The sequence below is a fragment of the Ceratotherium simum genome, chromosome 5, assembly GCF_057802395.1.
Source record: "Ceratotherium simum simum isolate JZ-2026a chromosome 5, ASM5780239v1, whole genome shotgun sequence".
Classification (NCBI taxonomy): Eukaryota; Metazoa; Chordata; class Mammalia; order Perissodactyla; family Rhinocerotidae; genus Ceratotherium; species Ceratotherium simum.
Genome location: NC_141904.1, coordinates 36350710 through 36367819, shown reverse-complemented (window position 1 = coordinate 36367819; position 17110 = coordinate 36350710). Strand labels below are relative to the sequence as shown.

At 46.0% G+C, this 17110-nt stretch overlaps 1 protein-coding gene across 3 annotated transcripts in view; it reads right to left on the bottom strand.

Annotated features, from left to right (window-relative positions):
* The window catches only part of CMTM8 (CKLF like MARVEL transmembrane domain containing 8), a 104502-nt gene extending 99454 nt beyond the window's left edge, over positions 1–5048 (bottom strand). The window contains exon 1 of one of the 3 annotated variants that reach the window (XM_087430668.1): positions 4561–5048. In XM_087430668.1, coding sequence (XP_087286794.1) covers positions 4561–4707 — 147 coding nt within the window. In that variant the 5' untranslated portion in view covers positions 4708–5048. The remainder of the gene's footprint in view (positions 1–4560) is intronic. The other 2 variants (XM_087430667.1, XM_004419458.2) reach the window with 2 other exon arrangements.
* Between the last annotated feature and the right edge of the window lie 12062 nt (positions 5049–17110).

The window sequence follows — 17110 nt, the reverse complement described above, 5'->3', positions numbered from 1 at the left end:
CCTTCCCCAACTAAGTTTGCTCATGACAGTAAGTAAATGAAAGGTGACCTAACATTATTACAGAGATGCTATAATTCATTTTGAAGTCACCAATAACAGGAAGGGTGCAATTAACTCAGCTTCTGACAAATCACTTTTATTTTTCAAGTATCATGATCGTTATGAGATCACAGCATCCTATAAGTCACAGGTCAAGTACTGGATTGCTTCTGGCTTGTTATAAAACTTTGAAAGGAAGGAAACAACTACAATTTGGTTTCAACACGATGTTATACTGGCACAGCCTAGCGTGTTTTGGTGGTAGGTTTAGCTATTACCACTCACTCCATGAGAAAGCCAGGGCAAGCGATTCTGACCACGGATTTTGGGAAACATTGTGTTTTGTTCTCTATTATTTCATTTCCTCCCAGGTTCAAGCAGGAAGTCAGGTTCTTAGCAATTCTTAGCCTCAGTATTTTGTTTTTTCAAGGCAGAAAGTAACATTCTTCTGGGGGTAGGTCTACCTTAATTTCAGAGCAGGACAGCCATAGTTTGAAACCTGCCTCCCACCCCAGAAAAAGAAATCAGCGGTACCATATTTCATTACATCCAAGAAACCATCCATTGTAAGCTGCATCCTGATTCAGATATTCAAACATGAACAAAAAAGCATCTTAGAATCAGGAAAATATAATGTATCATTTAAGGTGATCTTGAACATTTTTAATTTGAAGAGTTCTAATTTGAAAAAGTATTTTTAGTTCAACAGGCTCACACCACTGATGACAGTTTAAACGAGTAGAACTTTGGGGAAAGCTAACTTCAGAATATGTAACAAAATCCTTAAATTTGTGTACCTTTGACATAACAATTCTACTTTAAGGAAATTTTCCTCAAGAAAATCACGAGACAAATGTGGAAAAAGGGACAATGAAGGAAGATTGCTACAGTACTGACTACTTGTAAAACCTAGAAACGTGCTAGTTTTAAAATAGAAAACTGAGGAAATCAAAGTGATACTTCCTTATGATGGAAAACTGTAATGATACAAGAGATCCAAGACCCTGAAAAATGCTCATGGTGTCATAAGTGAACACAGCAAGTCACAAATCCATGAAAAAAAATTATAAGAAAACACACGCAGGGCCGGCCCCATGGCTTAGTGGTTAAGTGCGCGCGCTCCGCTGCTGGCGGCCTGGGTTCGGATCCCGGGCGCGCACCGAGGCACCGCTTCTCCGGCCACACTGAGGCCACGTCCCACATACAGCAACTAGAAGGATGTGCAGCTATGACGTACAACTATGTACTGGGGCTTTGGGGGAAAAAAGGAGGAGGATTGGCAATAGATGTTAGCTCAGAGCTGGTCTTCCTCAGCAAAAAGAGGAGGATTAGCACGGATGTTAGCTCAGGGCTGATCTTCCTCACAACAAAAAAAAAAAAAGAAAGAAAATATATGCATAGAAAAAAATATATAAAAGGAGCTTCAAAGAAAAATGAGAAAACGCAAAGATAAAAATCAAAATTTTAAAAATCTCCTTAAAGATATCTAAGTTTTCCTGATTGAGAGAACACATCAAGTCCCTAGTTTAATGAAAGAAAATGGCCTCACATGAAGGCACATTGTTGTGATATTACAGATCTCTGGGAGAAAGAAGATTCTACAGGCTTCCAGAAGAAAAAAAAAGGATCAAGAAATAGAATATTAAAAAAAAAGAAGAAGAAGAATCAGAATAGCTAGCAGACAAGAGAGGAATGCTTTAAAAATTCTGAAGGAAAACAATTTCCAATCTAACATTCTTTACCCAAACTATTAAGTACGTGTAACAGTGGAACCAAGACATATTGAAAGACACTAATCTCAATTTACACATGCATCTTTTCTTAGGAAACTACTAGAGGCTGTGTGGCCCCTCAGTGGGAGTAAGTCAAGACAGAGGAGGACACTGGTCATGGAAAGCAGCGGATCCACCCCAGGAGACAGGGGAAGAGAATCTCCAGAGGGACAGTGCAGGAGACTCGAGGCCCTCGGCTGTGCCCAGGTGAGCAGGTCAGGTGGGAGCAGGTCAGAGGCTCCCAGAGAGGGCTGGTCATGAGGACAACCCTGATAGAATACCTGATGTCTCTCAGTTTCCCTGAGAGGAGATTTAGACAACTAAGGTAAAATTAATGACTATCTAGAGAACTAAGAAATGGAAAAGGAGAGACTTACTAACTTCAGGGAAAACAAGAAATGGGGCAGGAAAGGAAAAGCACTCATAGACTACTCGGCAGCTCAGCTGTGAACAGTGTTTACAGTGTCCTAAAGTCAACACTGGTTATTGATCTAACCCAAAATATAGTGGGAGACAGGAAGGGTATATGTATAATTAGGGAGGAGTGGTGGGGGGAGGGCGGAGGTGGTCCAAAGAGCTAAAGCCTCATCTCTCAGAGTGGGAAGCCAATAGAAAACGTCTACAATTGGGAAAAGAAGAAAAAAAAAATCAACCAGCATCACAAATGTTATTTAGAGCTCTAAGAGATTTGAACATGGGTACCTCTAGGTACGGATATGGTGAGGGAAACTTCTATTTCTGCCTATACTACTATTTGACTCTTTAAAACATGTGCTCATTAGCACATGTTTAACATTAGTTCTGTCAAAAATAAAAACTCAACGGGGCCAGTGGCATAGTGGTTAAGTTCTCGCGCTCCACTTCAGCAGCCCGGGGTTCGCAGGTTCAGATCCCGGGCTCAGACCTACCCACCGCTCATCAAGCCACGCTGCGGCAGGCATCCCACATAAAGTAGAGGATGATGGGCACAGATGTCAGCCCAGGGCCAACCTTCCTCAGCAAAAAAGAGGAGGACTGGCAACAGGTGTTAGCTCAGGGATGATCTTCCTCACAAAAAAATAATAAATAAATAAATAAAAACTCAACTATAGCAGTAATAAGGGTAATTTTTCTTACATATTTTTCCATCTTTTTCAAAAAATTATTTATATTTAAAAGGATACATGCTAATATATCAACAGTGGTTATTTCTAGTGATGGGATTGCAGGCCATTTACATTTTTTCCTTCACTTTTTTTATTTTCTGGACAAGTGTGGAACACAGAGCATACTGATCATAAATCAGAAAACAAGAGGCATTTTACTTTATGACTGGTCCAAATCCACCCCAGGGTAGAAGCCCCATCTCTGTCTCTTGAGCTGCCGTGTGCTCTGCTGGAGCAGAGGAGTCTGCCAACTCCTTCATTCACACAGCAAATATTTGCTGAATTCCTATAAGCCAGGCCCTGCAAGGTGATTTCAATACCTTGGCTTTTTATTGGGTCTCCTGAAGTCCTCAATAACAGCTGAGGGAACCAGCTGGGGGATGGGCTGAGCCAACTTCTCTCCAACTTTATGTGCTGGAACCCCGTGGGATTGATTCAGCAGGTCTGGGGTGGGATCTGAGACTCTGGAGGACAAGTAAGCTACTTCATGCACAGTTTTTGCTGAAGCTTTCTCAAAGGAACTGAGTCTTCAGTCATTGCTTGCATCATCAAGGCTCCCATTCTCTACCCTCACATAGGCTAGATTTCAATTCCCCAAATGTTTAAACAAAAGTATGTGAGATACAGCAGAAGGAGCACTGGTTACACAGCAGGAAGGGATGCCCCTTGGCAGTCAAAAGCAAGGTCCCCGAGACAGGCGGCCTGGGTTTGAATTCCAGCTCCACCACTCCCAGGTGTGACTGACTTCCTCACTCCATGCCTCAGTTTCTCCACATGTAAAATGGGGAGAATAATTGAAGTCACCTTCACAGGGTAGAGTTGTTGTGTGGTACATGAGTGCAGGAAGGTATCTAAAGGGCTTGAGGGGGTCCTGGCACATGGTGAAGACTCAATTAACAGCGGCCACCACTAGCTGTTAACAGGGCTCCTGTCCTTTCTCAGCCATGAAGAACTGGCTGGGACTTCAGGCGAGGTCATTCGACTTCGCAGCCTCCATGTCCTCCTATGGATCGGAGAATGCGCATGCCCAGCCTCCTCCCCAGGAACATTCTGAGCCTAAACCAGGATGTGCGCAGCACCAGGCACGAGACCGTTTGGTCCTTAAAGAGGTTGAGGCCCTCATATCTTATTCAGTAAACATTTCCCGATTCACCTCAATTTTACTACCAGAGAGATAATTAGGAAAAAGAGGAAGTCCTCTCCTCTCCTCTGATCTTTGGAAAGCTTTGCTTTTAGGGAGGAGGCCATCCACATGGAGATCAGGTAAGAGAGGCACCGGGTGTCCCTGACACTCAACACAGAGTCTGCGCCCACCAAGCATCCTGCTCCCAGGAGAGCACGACCACAGAAAGGCCCAGCAAGTTGAGTTTCTCGCCCAACAGACATCCTGCGGGTCACGATCCTCTCCCCCAAGAGAGCCCAGGGTGACTGGACCTCGTTTAGAGAGGTGGTCTCTAAGTGTTGCACTTTGGGCTGAAGGCGAGGCTGAGCAAAAAGGTTGCCTTCTAAGCCACCTGAGGATCTGAGTGGGCTCCAAGCCGAGGAGCACGGGCGCCGGTCCATTTGCGCCCCCGCCTCCCCCGCCCCCCGCGCCGGGCACTCACGATCTCGGCCACGATGAGGAGCCCGGGCAGGGTGCGGAGGAACTCCCGGTCGTAGGCGAAGCTGCTGCTGCTGGTGGAGAAGTTCTCGGCGAAGGAGCTGGCGGTGGTGGTGACGGTGTGCGAGCGGGCGCGCTGCGGCTCCTCCATCGTCGCGCCTCGGCCGGGCTGGCCCCTCCTCGGGGACCCCCAGCGCGTCCGGGGCTAGACGCGCGGCCCTGAGCCCGGGGGACACCGGCGAGGGGGAGGGGAGCGCGGCCGGCGCGGGGACGCGGGCGCGCGGGGGCCGGTCCAGCCGCGGCGCGTGTCCTGCGAGTGCGCTACGCCCCCCGCTCCTCGGCGCGCGGCCTCGCGGGCTGCGCTGGGGCTCCGGGGGAGGAGGAGACCGGACGAGGGGAGGCCGCCGGGAGGCCGAGGACGGCGGCGGAGGCCAGGAGGAGGGGTGGGGGCGTGGAGAGGGGCGGGCGCGAGGCGGGAGGAGAGGGACCGCCCCCGGAGGCTCCGCGGGCCGGTGGCCTCTTCACCTGTTGCCGGGGACCGTGCGGCCGAGCGGGCGCTGAGTCGCGCCCAGGGTCGCGGGGTGGGCAGCCTGGCGGGCGGCGCGGAGGAGAGGGCGCGGGGGTCCCGGGCGCCTGCCGCACCCCGGCCCTCCCTGGCCGGGTCAGGCTCCGCCTCCGCCGGGCGGGCAGCCACCGCTGACCTGGCTCCTTCCACCTGGCGGCGCCGGGGGCCGGGGCTTCGGGGCCCCTTCTGGAAACGAGCCCTTCCAGGAACGAGCCCGCTGAGCGATGACCAGGCCGGGGTGGGGTGGTGACTCGGATGGGAGAAAGAGCGGCTGGAATTGTGAGCCGGCCGGACCTTAGACCCGAGATCGATTCGAGGCCGCTGGGCTTGCCCGGGAGAGGGCCGGAGCTTCTCCCCTCCCGCGGCGGCCGCGGCCAAAGCGCGGCGTTATTTCCTGCCCCTCCTTCGGGAACAATTTGAGGAACCAGCTTAATCGCCGGGATTTGAGGGCGAGACGCGTCTCTCAGCGGCTCTATCGCGGGCATCGCTGGAGCCTAGGTGATGGCGCCTGGCCCGGAGACGGAGAAGGGAGATCTTTGGGATCCCTGGTCAAGATGAATCAATGTGACCGTCCTGGCACCCTCGCAAGGAAATGTTTGAAAAAAGGCTTGAAAGGAGCGGGTTGTGCAAAGTGAAGCTTATGACAACCGGGCTGCGCTTTCCTGGGAGGGGGGAGGGGATGAGGGCGCCCCATTTAGTGAGGCAGCTTGTTACAGGGTCAGGTTAGATCTGAGCTCCAACACCGGCACTTGGATTTGACAGCTACATGACCATGAACAAGGGGCTTCACCTCTCTGGGCTTCAGTGGTGCCGTCTGTAAAGTGCAGGCTTTGATAGATGGACCTCTCGCCAAAAAGAACGTCTTTCTAGGGGTTCCTCCTTCTGTTTTGTGAAAAGGTGGCAAGAAACAAATTTTTGTCGGAAACCACTGAAAGGAAAGGAAATAATCCGTGGTCACAAATAGAGGGTTGCTCTGAGGTCATGGCAAACGCATTCCCTCTGATCTCTTCCAAGACGGGTTAAAAGAGAGGTCAGAAGGGACATTTTATCCAGAATGTCCTAGCAGCTGAGCAGAGAAGAAGGCAAAAACTACAATCTAATAAAACGAAACAAGGAATTAGTTTCTTTTAAGTCTGGGGCCTAGCCCAGAGGACCTCAGGGAGTAAAAGTTAAGGCTTCTGAAGCATTACAAAGATGAAGATTTGGAAAAATTCCATCTCTGAGCATTTGCTAAGCACCTTGGGCCGGTGGGCAAATACAATAAAAATTAAAATACAGCACTTTCCCCTAGAGCAGTGGTTCTCAAAGTGTGGTCCCTGGACCAGCAGTATCAGTGTCTCCTGGGAACTCCTCAGAAATGCAAGTTTTCAAGCCCCACCCTAGACCCACTGAATCAGAGACTCTGAGGGCAGGGCCCAGGAAGCTGTTTGAATAAGCCCTCCGAGAGACTCTGATACGCGCTGAAGTTTGAGAGCTGCTGGTTTAGAGAAACTGATCATGCAGCTGGGAAATAAGAGATGCACACGTGCAATGGCTGGAAGGTTCTGTGGCATCACGCATGACGTTGAGTGAATGTAGGAAGACAGGAAGGAAGTCTAGACTACTACATTTCTGTAATACAAAAGAAAGTTCCTTCTCAAAAAAACCCTTGGGGCCAGATTTCAAAATTCAGATTTCTTTCTTTTAATTTAGAAAAGTAAAATGTACATATGCCGTATACTACATAAACACCCCGGTAAAGTCTGGAGTGGCACTTTAATCAAATACACTAATTTTCTGCAGTGAAAATATATGAATGACGTAAGTGTGTATTTGGGTTATCTACTGCAATGTAATAAACGCTCCCCAAACATTCGTGGTTTAAAATAACAACCATCTCCTTTGTTCATGATCTGTGGGTCAGGCATTTGAGCAGGGCTTGGCTGTGAGTTTCTTCTGCTCCATGTGGTGTTGGTTGGAGTCATCTACTCACCTGCTTTCAGCTGGTGGCTGGGCAGGCCTAGAAAGTCTGAAAAGGCTTCTCACACATCTGTTCACTCACATTCTGGCACTTCCGTGCTCCTCTGTCTAACCTCTCTCTCTCCATGAAGCGCAGGCTTCCTCACAACATGGTGGGCTCAGAGTAGTTGGACTTCTGTGTGGCAACTGGCTTCCAAGTGGGAACATTCCAAGAGAGACCAAAGCAGAAGCTGCAGATCTCTTAAGGCCCAGCCTCGAAAGCGACACAGCATAATTTCTGCCACGTTCTATTGGTCAAAGCCAGGGATGAGGGCAGCCTAGATTCAAACAGAGGGAGTATAGACACCACCTCTGGATTGGAGGAGCAGAAAAGAATTATGGCCATCTTTTAATCCATGAAGTGGGATACATAAAGACAATAAGTAGCTTCACATCAGTTTAAATCAGGTTTTTCTACCAAATAAATTTTCTGCAAACTTGAGAAGAAACTTTTGGTTTTTAGCTTTTTAGATTTTAGAATTACAAAGAAGCAGTTGTACACTAGTTGTTGACAACCAACTGCTGCCTAAGTTCGGGTGCTCGTCTTCTGCCTGGAACCCTCCTGATTGGTGTCCCTTCCTTCAGTGACATATTTATCCAATCCACCCTCCATCTTCTTGCAAGGATTATTGTCCTGAAACCCCAGGCTCAAATCTGGGCTAACGTCTCACTGTGCACAGTGTAAAACCTCTGTAAAGTAGTTCAACCTGTCTCTTCCCAGCTCTTTTCCCAGCTACTATAGAATGCTTCCCATTCCAGCCCCAAATACATTTTCATATGTCTCTGTAGGTATGACCACTTTATGCTTATAAGCAGCTTTTCTCAGCCTAGAAAGCCTCCTACCTTCACCTGCAGCTCAAAACCTGCATTCTTCAAGGCCCATTTCAAAAGCCTTTTCTGTGATTTCATCTGTATTTCCATAAAGCTTGTTTTTTTCTTCTTGGTTTAGAATTCATTAATTTTATGCACCTGTCTTTACCACTTCTTGAGGGACTATAAGTTACTTTTCTTTGTCTCCTCCCTGCCACGGGAGGTATGAGGTATTGAATGAATACTAAGACCCAAATTTTATTCTTAAGTGCAGAAAAATATCAAAGGAAGAAAAGGTAGGCCCTGCCCTCTGATAAAAGACTAGTCCAGAACAGAGCTTTGAGCTGAGACTTGTGGGAAGTATGTAATTTGTAAAAATGGAAGACAAGGTAGACAGGCTTCAGGAACTGAACATCACCCCAGCCCAGGGGAACAGCCCAAGTGACACTGCAAGTGCCAGGATGAGCAGGCCACGTGCAAATAGACACAGAGGAATCTAAGGAGATCTGTTGGCATGGAATGAGGGAGATGCATGTGGTGTAAGGTTGAGGGTTTATGGAGAGTCTAAAATTTGGTTTCCATGAGCCCATTTTACCCAACAAGCAAGTTAGGAGACATAGCACTCTCAACGGTCCATGGAGCCATTCAATAGTGGCCCAGAGCTCATCAATAATTCAATGAAATAAATGGACACCTTGTGACTTCCAGCTACTATCTGACAAAGGGAGGACCAAGGGACATTTTCATTTATAAAGTACTTTTCATAGATTCATCTATCACATGTTTCTCTTCATTATTATTCTAGTTTAAAATTAATTATGGTTGTTTCAGGCAAGAATCATCAATGGATGTTAGAATTAGTGGGTGAAAGTATGAGGGGAAAAGAATATTTACGTCATCTCAAAGTATCTCCCCAGAAGGTACTCTTTTTCCCTTTGTAATTTATAAGTAACTTGCAGTAGAGAAACCTGTGAGATACCACCAGACATCAAAGTCAGTATCACCAGAGAGCATGTACCTCCTAATGTGATGCATTGAGAAGGACACAACATCACTCTGTGGTTTTCTTCCCAAAATGCATAACCTAAATTTAATCGTGAGGAAAGAACAGACAGACCAAAATTGAAGGACTTTTTATTAAGTGTCAAGGTCATGAAAGACAAAGAAACATTGAGGGACTGTTCCACACTAAACGAGACTAAGGAGACCTGACAGCTAAATGCTATGTGAAATCCTAGGTTGGATCCTGGGCCAGAAAATTAACAATAGTGAGACAATTAGTAAAATCTGAATGCATTTTATAGATTAGATAACAGCATCATATTAATGTTAATTCCATGATTTCAATACTTGTATTCTTATTATGTAAAATGTTAATATGTGGGGAAAGTTAACAGGAAATCTTTGTTATTTTTTTTGCAACTTTTTGTTAGTTTGAAGTTATTTCAAAAAGAAAGGTTAAGAAAATAAAAATAATTATTTATGGTTGATTAAAAATAGAGTTCACTAATTCCAATTGTAGTTCACATTCTCCAAGCACATTTGATTTTGTGGTTTATCCAGCCCAGAAGTTCCTGACTCCCCTCCTCATCTTATTAATGTTCATTTTGTAGAGAAACTGGGAGCTTGGCTGAGAAGTAAGAATGTTCTTTCCACTCCAGTCCCAAAAGCTATCAGTCTGGTCTGTCTTCAATTTGAAAACAGGCAGAGATAGGGCCCAAATCCATCTGCCCATGAACCTCTGGGTCTGGGGTTTGTGTGGGTTCCAAGAGGCTCTATCAATTCGACCAGAGGTCTTAAATCCTCTGGGGTTAGGCAGACAAGGTTAAGACAAGTAAGGGGATCAGGCAGATTTGTTTCAAAATGGCTTCTTGAACTGTGTTCTTCTGAACCAGACACATTTGGGCTTAAATGTTAACTTTGTAGAAAGTTCTTCACCCACACAAAGGAGTACATTCACTCCAGTTTTTCTTGAAACATATGACCTCCTGGGTTGTACTTTCATTTTTCTGCTTTAGTTCGAGACTCAGGGATCAGAAATATTTCACTTTCCTCTTACGTTAAAACAACATTTGGAAATCTGGGAATGCAGTGAAATCAGCCCCCAACGTTCAAACTCAGTTGAGGAGATAATAGGGGCAGGAAAATTTTCCCTCCTTCCCTTCTAGGTTGTTTGGCCGGTCTAATAATTAAATCGATATAAGACAGATTAACAGGAGAAAAACAAATTTAATTATGTACGTACAGGAGCCCCATGAAGATACGAAGACTCAAAGGGCAGCCAGGTAATTGAGGCTTATGTAACATCCTGAGCTAAGGAAAGGGGTAGGGGTCTGGGGAAGAAAGGCCATTCATAGGAAAGCAGAGGAGATGTTTGGAAAACAAAGGTTGCCCTTTATGCAGATAAGTTTCTCAGGTAAGAAGGTATCTCTGGTGATAGCTCTCTTTCTGGTACAGGCTCCCTTTCCAATGTAAATTTAGGCAGTTGAGGGCAAGGTAAAGGGCCTAAGAGGGTTTTCCGAAGCCAAAGAAGGTTAAGATTGGGAAAATATAGTGGGATGTTAAGAATCAGCTTATTTAAAAGTGGGGGGTTCTTGGAAGATGTAATAATAATAACTAAATAGTAACTAATTTATTATTGGCCTATTTTGTGTCAAACACTGCCTTAACTCTTTAAATAATTCAAAGTCATTGATTTTTTAAAAATCTTCTTAGGAGAATTAATCTCAATGAGAAAAATGGACTCCCCAAAGATCTTAGCTGCATTCATTGGCTCAAGAAACATTTATCTAAGACCTCTGATGTGCCATGCACTACTGCACTACACAGCTCAGAAGAACACTGTCCCTTCCCTTAATGAATATGTCATCAAGAGGATGGGAGAGAGAGCAGTAAATCAGTGATTAGGGGGATCCTTGCCAGACCAGGAGAGGACCCAGGGTCAGCCAGCACAGGGGGAGGGCAGCAAGGTCAGCTTGGGGCCCAGGGACAGTTTCCTCAAGGAGCAGACATGTCAACTGTTTTCAAGGGCCATTCAAAGTTAACTAAGCAAAGAATAAGGGGATAGAGGAGGCAATTCCAAGAAGAGGGACACAACCCCTCCCTTCAGGAAGCACTGGACAAGTGTGTTTGCTGAGAGATGTGGCTAGAGGGAGTTTTCAGCCCTCCTCCCCTTCCAGCGAAACAATAGGCCCTCCGTGCTGCTTCTCTATTTCGTCAATAAACATTTCCTAAACTGGGCTTGCCAAAGGGAAAGATATGGACAAATTCCATCAATGAGCGTTTATGAAGCTGGAGGTCATAACATATCCGTTCTAGTTTGAGACATGGAGAGGTGCAGGGATAGGTGTGTGTGTGTGTGTGTGTGTGTGTGTGTGTGTATCATCTTAGTAGGCTGAATAAAGTCAGGGTCAGATACTTTAGGATCTCTTGGTTTGCAGACTTTTTACATTTTCAGCAATTACTTTTACAAGCCAGTAAAAAATTCGATTGACAATACATACAATATTTCCACAAAACTAAAGATCAGTAAGAGGACTGGGAGGTGGGAGTTGGGTACCCATTAACTTTCTCCTGCAGGGCAGCTTAGCTGACCCCCATGCCAGGTTGTGGAGTAGAAAATAACCGGGGTTTGTTGAAGGAAGGGCAAGTTTTCCTGCTACATGCCTTGCAGGGGCCCCTTTTTATCATGTTCAAACAAGGAAACAGACGGCATAAATCACAAGCAGACGGAAACCCACGAAGAGACTGTGCCTGAGGATGAGGCCCCGGCGACATGGATGTTCCTTTTAGAGAGGAGATAAGGAGATCTGCTGAGTTTGGAGGAGCCACCCTAGAAGTTCCATAGAATGGTGGGAAATGGGAAGGCAGTGGCTGCTAAAAATACCTTGTGCTTGTGAATAGCACCTTGTCAAAGTTCCGTGGACCGAAAACCTACAGCCTTTTTTTGTAGGACTGAAAAAAATTCTGAGCTCTCATAACAATTTGAAACAGGTGAATATGAAGGTCCTAATGCCAACACCTTTTATTCTTTAGCGTTAATTAGGCGCCCACGTGCGAATTCCTCTGCCCAAGGTCCTGGATGAGCAAAGACCTGTCCTCTCAAAACTGACTACACCCAAAGAAGCGCCAAGAATCTTCCAGAATGAAATCAGAAGCACACCAAAAAATTGGACAGCAGAGATGAAAAGCAGAGTGATTATACCTCTAACGTGTCTCACCAGAAGACTCTCTGGGAGGAATGCATTAGGCAATTTAGGGAGTGGATATTTGCTTCCAAGTACTTTTGCTTTAGAAAGAGTTAATTGGAGGGTTTGTTTATAGATATTAACTATTTGACTGAAGAGAGATGATGGAGCTGAGAAATTTAAAGGTGACTGGGGTCTTTATCCAAAGAGTCCTCACCAAGAAGCACCAATAAAACACCAAATTTGCACAAAAAGATACATTTAAGTATGCATGCTTGAAGAGTTGCTGGCAAAAAAAAAATGGTAAAATATATTATAGGGTTGCTCTAGAAATTCTACTGCTTAACTGTTTATAATACCAAGAATCACCCCCTTGTTTGTTTTTGAGTCCCGTGTTCAACTCCGCTTTGTTCACAGGTGAGCAACTCTTCCTTCACTTGCAGTGTGTGCTTGCCTTGGGTGTGGGGGGAGAAGCTCTGAGCCTGGGTAGCACAGCCTCCTTTGCACACGCTGAAGTAATATTAGCATCAAGCTTATTATTGGATAACAAACTGCACTCTAGTTCCTCCCCTTGTTGGCGTGGTGAATCTGTAACCAGAAAAGCCAGTTAGATCTCCTGGGACGCTCAGAGGTGGTGCTGTTGGAGAGGGAGCGGGTGGACAGCCTTCATGGGATCTTTGCTTTTCAGAGGGGAGGATGCTGACGCCTTGCCTGTGAGAGCTTCACATGTATCATACACTCGAGAAAATGATGGCACTGCCAGTGAGGATGGAATTCACCAGGGGCACCTAGCCTGGCAGAGGATAAGCACTCAACAAGATCTGGGGAGAGAATGGAGTAAAAAGAAGTGGTACTTTTCATAAAGGCAGAGTATTGTGGGACCTCTAAACAGGTCATGTGGACAATCAAGACAGCTTGGCAGAGCCTCACACATTATTTTTTTTCTTATTGTCTCCTTCTCTAGGAATGGATCACATCCACCCCATCACACAAGGAGGAGTTTACATAGGTTTTTTAAGCCCAAACTAGAGATCGTAATCACTTCTCTTCAGCAGTCATTTTAGTTATTTTAGCAAGTCTTACATGAGAGACTAGTTGTCTTCAAATGTCCCCTCTCCTCTCCTTCCTTTAATAATAGAAATTTAGTTTTAGCTGGACACACAGCCACCTACTTAAGGACATTTCCCAGCCTCCCTCGCAGTTATGTGTCACCATGTGGCTAGACAAATAATAATAATAGTTTACACTCTTCTATGCGCCAGGTAACTATTCTAAGTGCTTTGGATATATTAACCCGTTTAATTTTCACAATTACTTCATGAAGTATTAGAGAACAGAGGTGCAAAGTGACTTGGCCAAGACCACACAGATACTAAGTGGTAGAGCTGGGATTTCAACCCAAAAAGTGAGACCCCAGAGTTTGCCTTCTAGCTCACATTCAGCCCAATGGAATGTGAGTAGAATTTCCAGGTCATGCCCTCAAAGGGGGTGGGCTTGCTGTCCGTTGCCCCTTCTCTCCTTCCTGCTAGCTAGAAATCGCCATCTTAAACTACAAGATGGAAGCCACATATTGAGAATGTCAGGACAACAAGATGGAAGGAGCCTGGGCGCCCAACACCATAGAACTATCCTACCAGCCTGGATTCCTTATGCTCAGGTTGTTACATGAGAGAAAGAAAACTTTATCTGGTTTTAACCATTGTTATTTGGGGAGGGCAGGGTTAATTATATCCTAACCAATCTACCTTATGTCAAGAGTGAGGTCATGGAGGGCAGGGAAACATGTCTTGAGCACCTACTATACACCCAGTGTCTTCAACATTACCTCATTAATTCCTCACAGAAGTTCTGCAAATAGGCCCTGTTAGCCAGTATCTGCCATGAGGAATCTGAGGCTCAGAGTGGTTAAGTAACTTGCCTAGGATCACATAGCTAGTAGGTGGATAGGCTGAGATTTCAACAAACCTCCAAAGGCCTCTTTTTCCCTATTCTACAGTGATGCTCTGGGAGAAGGTGACTCATTCAAAAAAGGCATTTATACAACATCTGTATCATGATGCGTAACCCTTTTATTAGTTACTCCTCAAAGCAGGCTGATCAGATTGGTACCCTTAATTCCACTTTGGGGATGAGAAAACAGACAAGATAAGCAATCATACCCCCACAGTCAACCGAAGGCCTAGACTGAGAAGCCATGGCTGCAGAAATTCAAGGCTGATGGTTCCTCCACAAGTAGAACCAATCTGAGAACCCAGAAGTCCTTATTCTTGAAGCTTGTGAAGTGTCTTCTCGTTTTTTATGAATTTTGATGGTGGAAGATAGAAGGGAAAGGAAGTCCGTTACTGAGGACCCAGAAGTGCTGTGTCTAACCTGAGTTTTGAGGGTTTTCCTAAAAGGTTTGACTATATTCAAGGTTTGTTGGTCACATCAGACCTTCCGGGTTGCAGGGGACAGTTGCGTAAAGCCCCCCAACCTGGAAGCTGGCACTTTTCTAGAGACAAAGGCGCTGGTTACTGAGGTTCACGCTCACTCTGTCCACAGATGGCCTCAAGATGGGCAACCTGGAGACCCTCGGGTCCTCAGTACTGTTGTGCTTCTTCTCTTGTTTTCTGCAGGAGACTAGCGTTCTCTGTTCCTGGTCTATTGGGGGGGAAATGGTGGCCAGAAGTTCCCCATTACATATCTCATGGGTTAACAAGGGCAGCCAGACCAAGCTGAAATCTGCATCTCCCACTCGAATTCCCAGGGAATTGGGAGCTACAATAGTGTAGGTTAAGCCCACCGCCTGCCCCCTTATCCAATCAACAATGGCCGGTGCACTGCAACCATGTGGATTTGGGGAGAGGGCCATTCCCATAGAAACAGTAGGGGCCAGATGACTTAGTACAGGGGGTCCTCAACCCCAGGTGCACATTAGCATCATCCAGGGAATTTTAAAAACTACCAAAGTCCAAGCCCCACCTCCAGAGATTGATTTAATTGGTCTAGATGGGATGGAATCCTGCCATCGGTGTTTTGATGAATCCCCAGGTGGTTCTTTGTAGGCCATAGTAAGGTGTCTGCAATGTATCTTAACAGCAAAGAAGAACTCTTTCAGAAGGGTTTTAAGCAGGAAGCTGTGTATTCTGAAAAGCTGTTTGCTCTGCTCTGTGATTTGTAAGGGGCTCCATTCCCTTCTTATGTTAAAGAAGCATCTGAAGATCTTGCTGCTTGAAGAGTGGTCCCTAGACGGCAGCATCAGCATCATCTGGGAGCTTATTGGCATTGCAGAATCTCAGGCCCCACCCCACACCTGCTAAACTGGAATCTGCATTCTAACAAGCCCCCCGGGGGCTTGGCATGCACATTAGAACTTGAGAAGCATTGCCTTAAGATCCCGGTTCTCAAACTTGGTTGCACACTGGAGTCACCCAAGGAATTTTTAAAACTACTAAGGCCAAGTCCCACCCCTAGGGATTCTGATTTAATTGGTCTCAAGTATAGTCTGGATACTGGGATTTTTAAGAGCTCTCCAAATGACTGAAATAGGCAGCAAAATTTGAGAACCATGGCCTTAAGTGTCTCCCCTTCCCACACGCCTCCCCTTGCAAAAAAAACTAGGGCAGTCAATACTGAAAATCCCACGACTATTAGGATGATGAATTCCAAGGAAGCAGTTATCCTATTTGTGCTGTTTGATTTTGGCTTAAGGATGGTAAATAGCTCCAGGCAAAAATACAGCCCTAAAGATTCAACTTGAATCTTGACGAGAATTGATTTGGAAACGCTGTGCCTGTCTAATTCCCTACCTTCCCTCTCCAGAACTGCACCCCTGGGTGTCAGCCTGGAGTCCTCTCTCTCCAAGCCACTTTTTGAAGGCAGGGGAAGGGGGAGGGGTGTAAATATAAGGCTTCCTGACCCTCATCTCAGTGTCCACAGCACAGAACGCTGTTTTTTATTGATTTGATGTCTCAACCGGGGGAAATTTTCCATTTTGCCTAAGATCTCAGCCTTCTGGGCTGCTCAATTTATGCTTTACCCCTGCTCTGAGCAGCTAAACTGAAAAACACTCCAGGCAGAGCCCATCAAGCCGGCTCGTGTTTTCTTTCAGCCAGATAGCATCAGAGGGGAATAATTGAAAGCTACTTCAGAACAATTGTCCTTTTATACAAGGCGACCTTCACTGGGGGAAGGGACCCCTTTGCTTTATTATCCTTAAAATTAGTCTCGCAGGAAAGGGCATGTGCTCCCCCCTAAATGTCTGTCATCACCCCAACCCTGGGCTTTTCAGTGTCACATTTCAATCTCCCCAACTCCTTCCTTTTTCTGTTCTTGGGAAAGAATCACGTTTCCTAAAATGGGTTGAGGCAGATGTTGAAACTTAAAACCAGAGAACTTAAATCTGTGGGAGGTAGGCGGCCTACAGTGATCAGGTGAAAGATGGCAGAGTCCAAGATAGAAGACTGAATGAACCAGGAGCTTGGTCGTCTTCCCAAAGCTGTCTCAAATCAGCAGCCACCTGGAACTATGAAAATATGCCATGGTTCCTTAGATCCTCCAGGTCTTGAAGTTGAAGCATGAGTTCATGTGTGACAGGATGGGTTTGGTGGACATTGAGGTTGCCTCGCCAGCATCTGTCATACCCTCCATCATTGTGGCTTGGCCATGCTGGGAGAATCAGTTTCCCCATGGCTGGACCCTGATTGGTTCAAGGGAATCGAGATACTCCTACTTCCTTTACTATCCTGATTGGTTTGAAGGGAAGCCGGGCTGAGGACCAAACCTACACGTGGGAGGAAGACTGAGCTGAAAAACAGAGATGCAGCCTCAACGATGGCTCTGAGGAATCACTGTACACGTATCTCAGCTTCCTCACCCCTGGGGTGGAGAATTCGGAGACATGTGTTTTACACTGTTTCTCAGAGCTTCCCTGAGGGACTGAGCTTCAGGTGCCCAGAGTCTATAACTCACTTAACAATGTCCCCTTTACTGGCTGCCTTCTATTGCCCCAATAC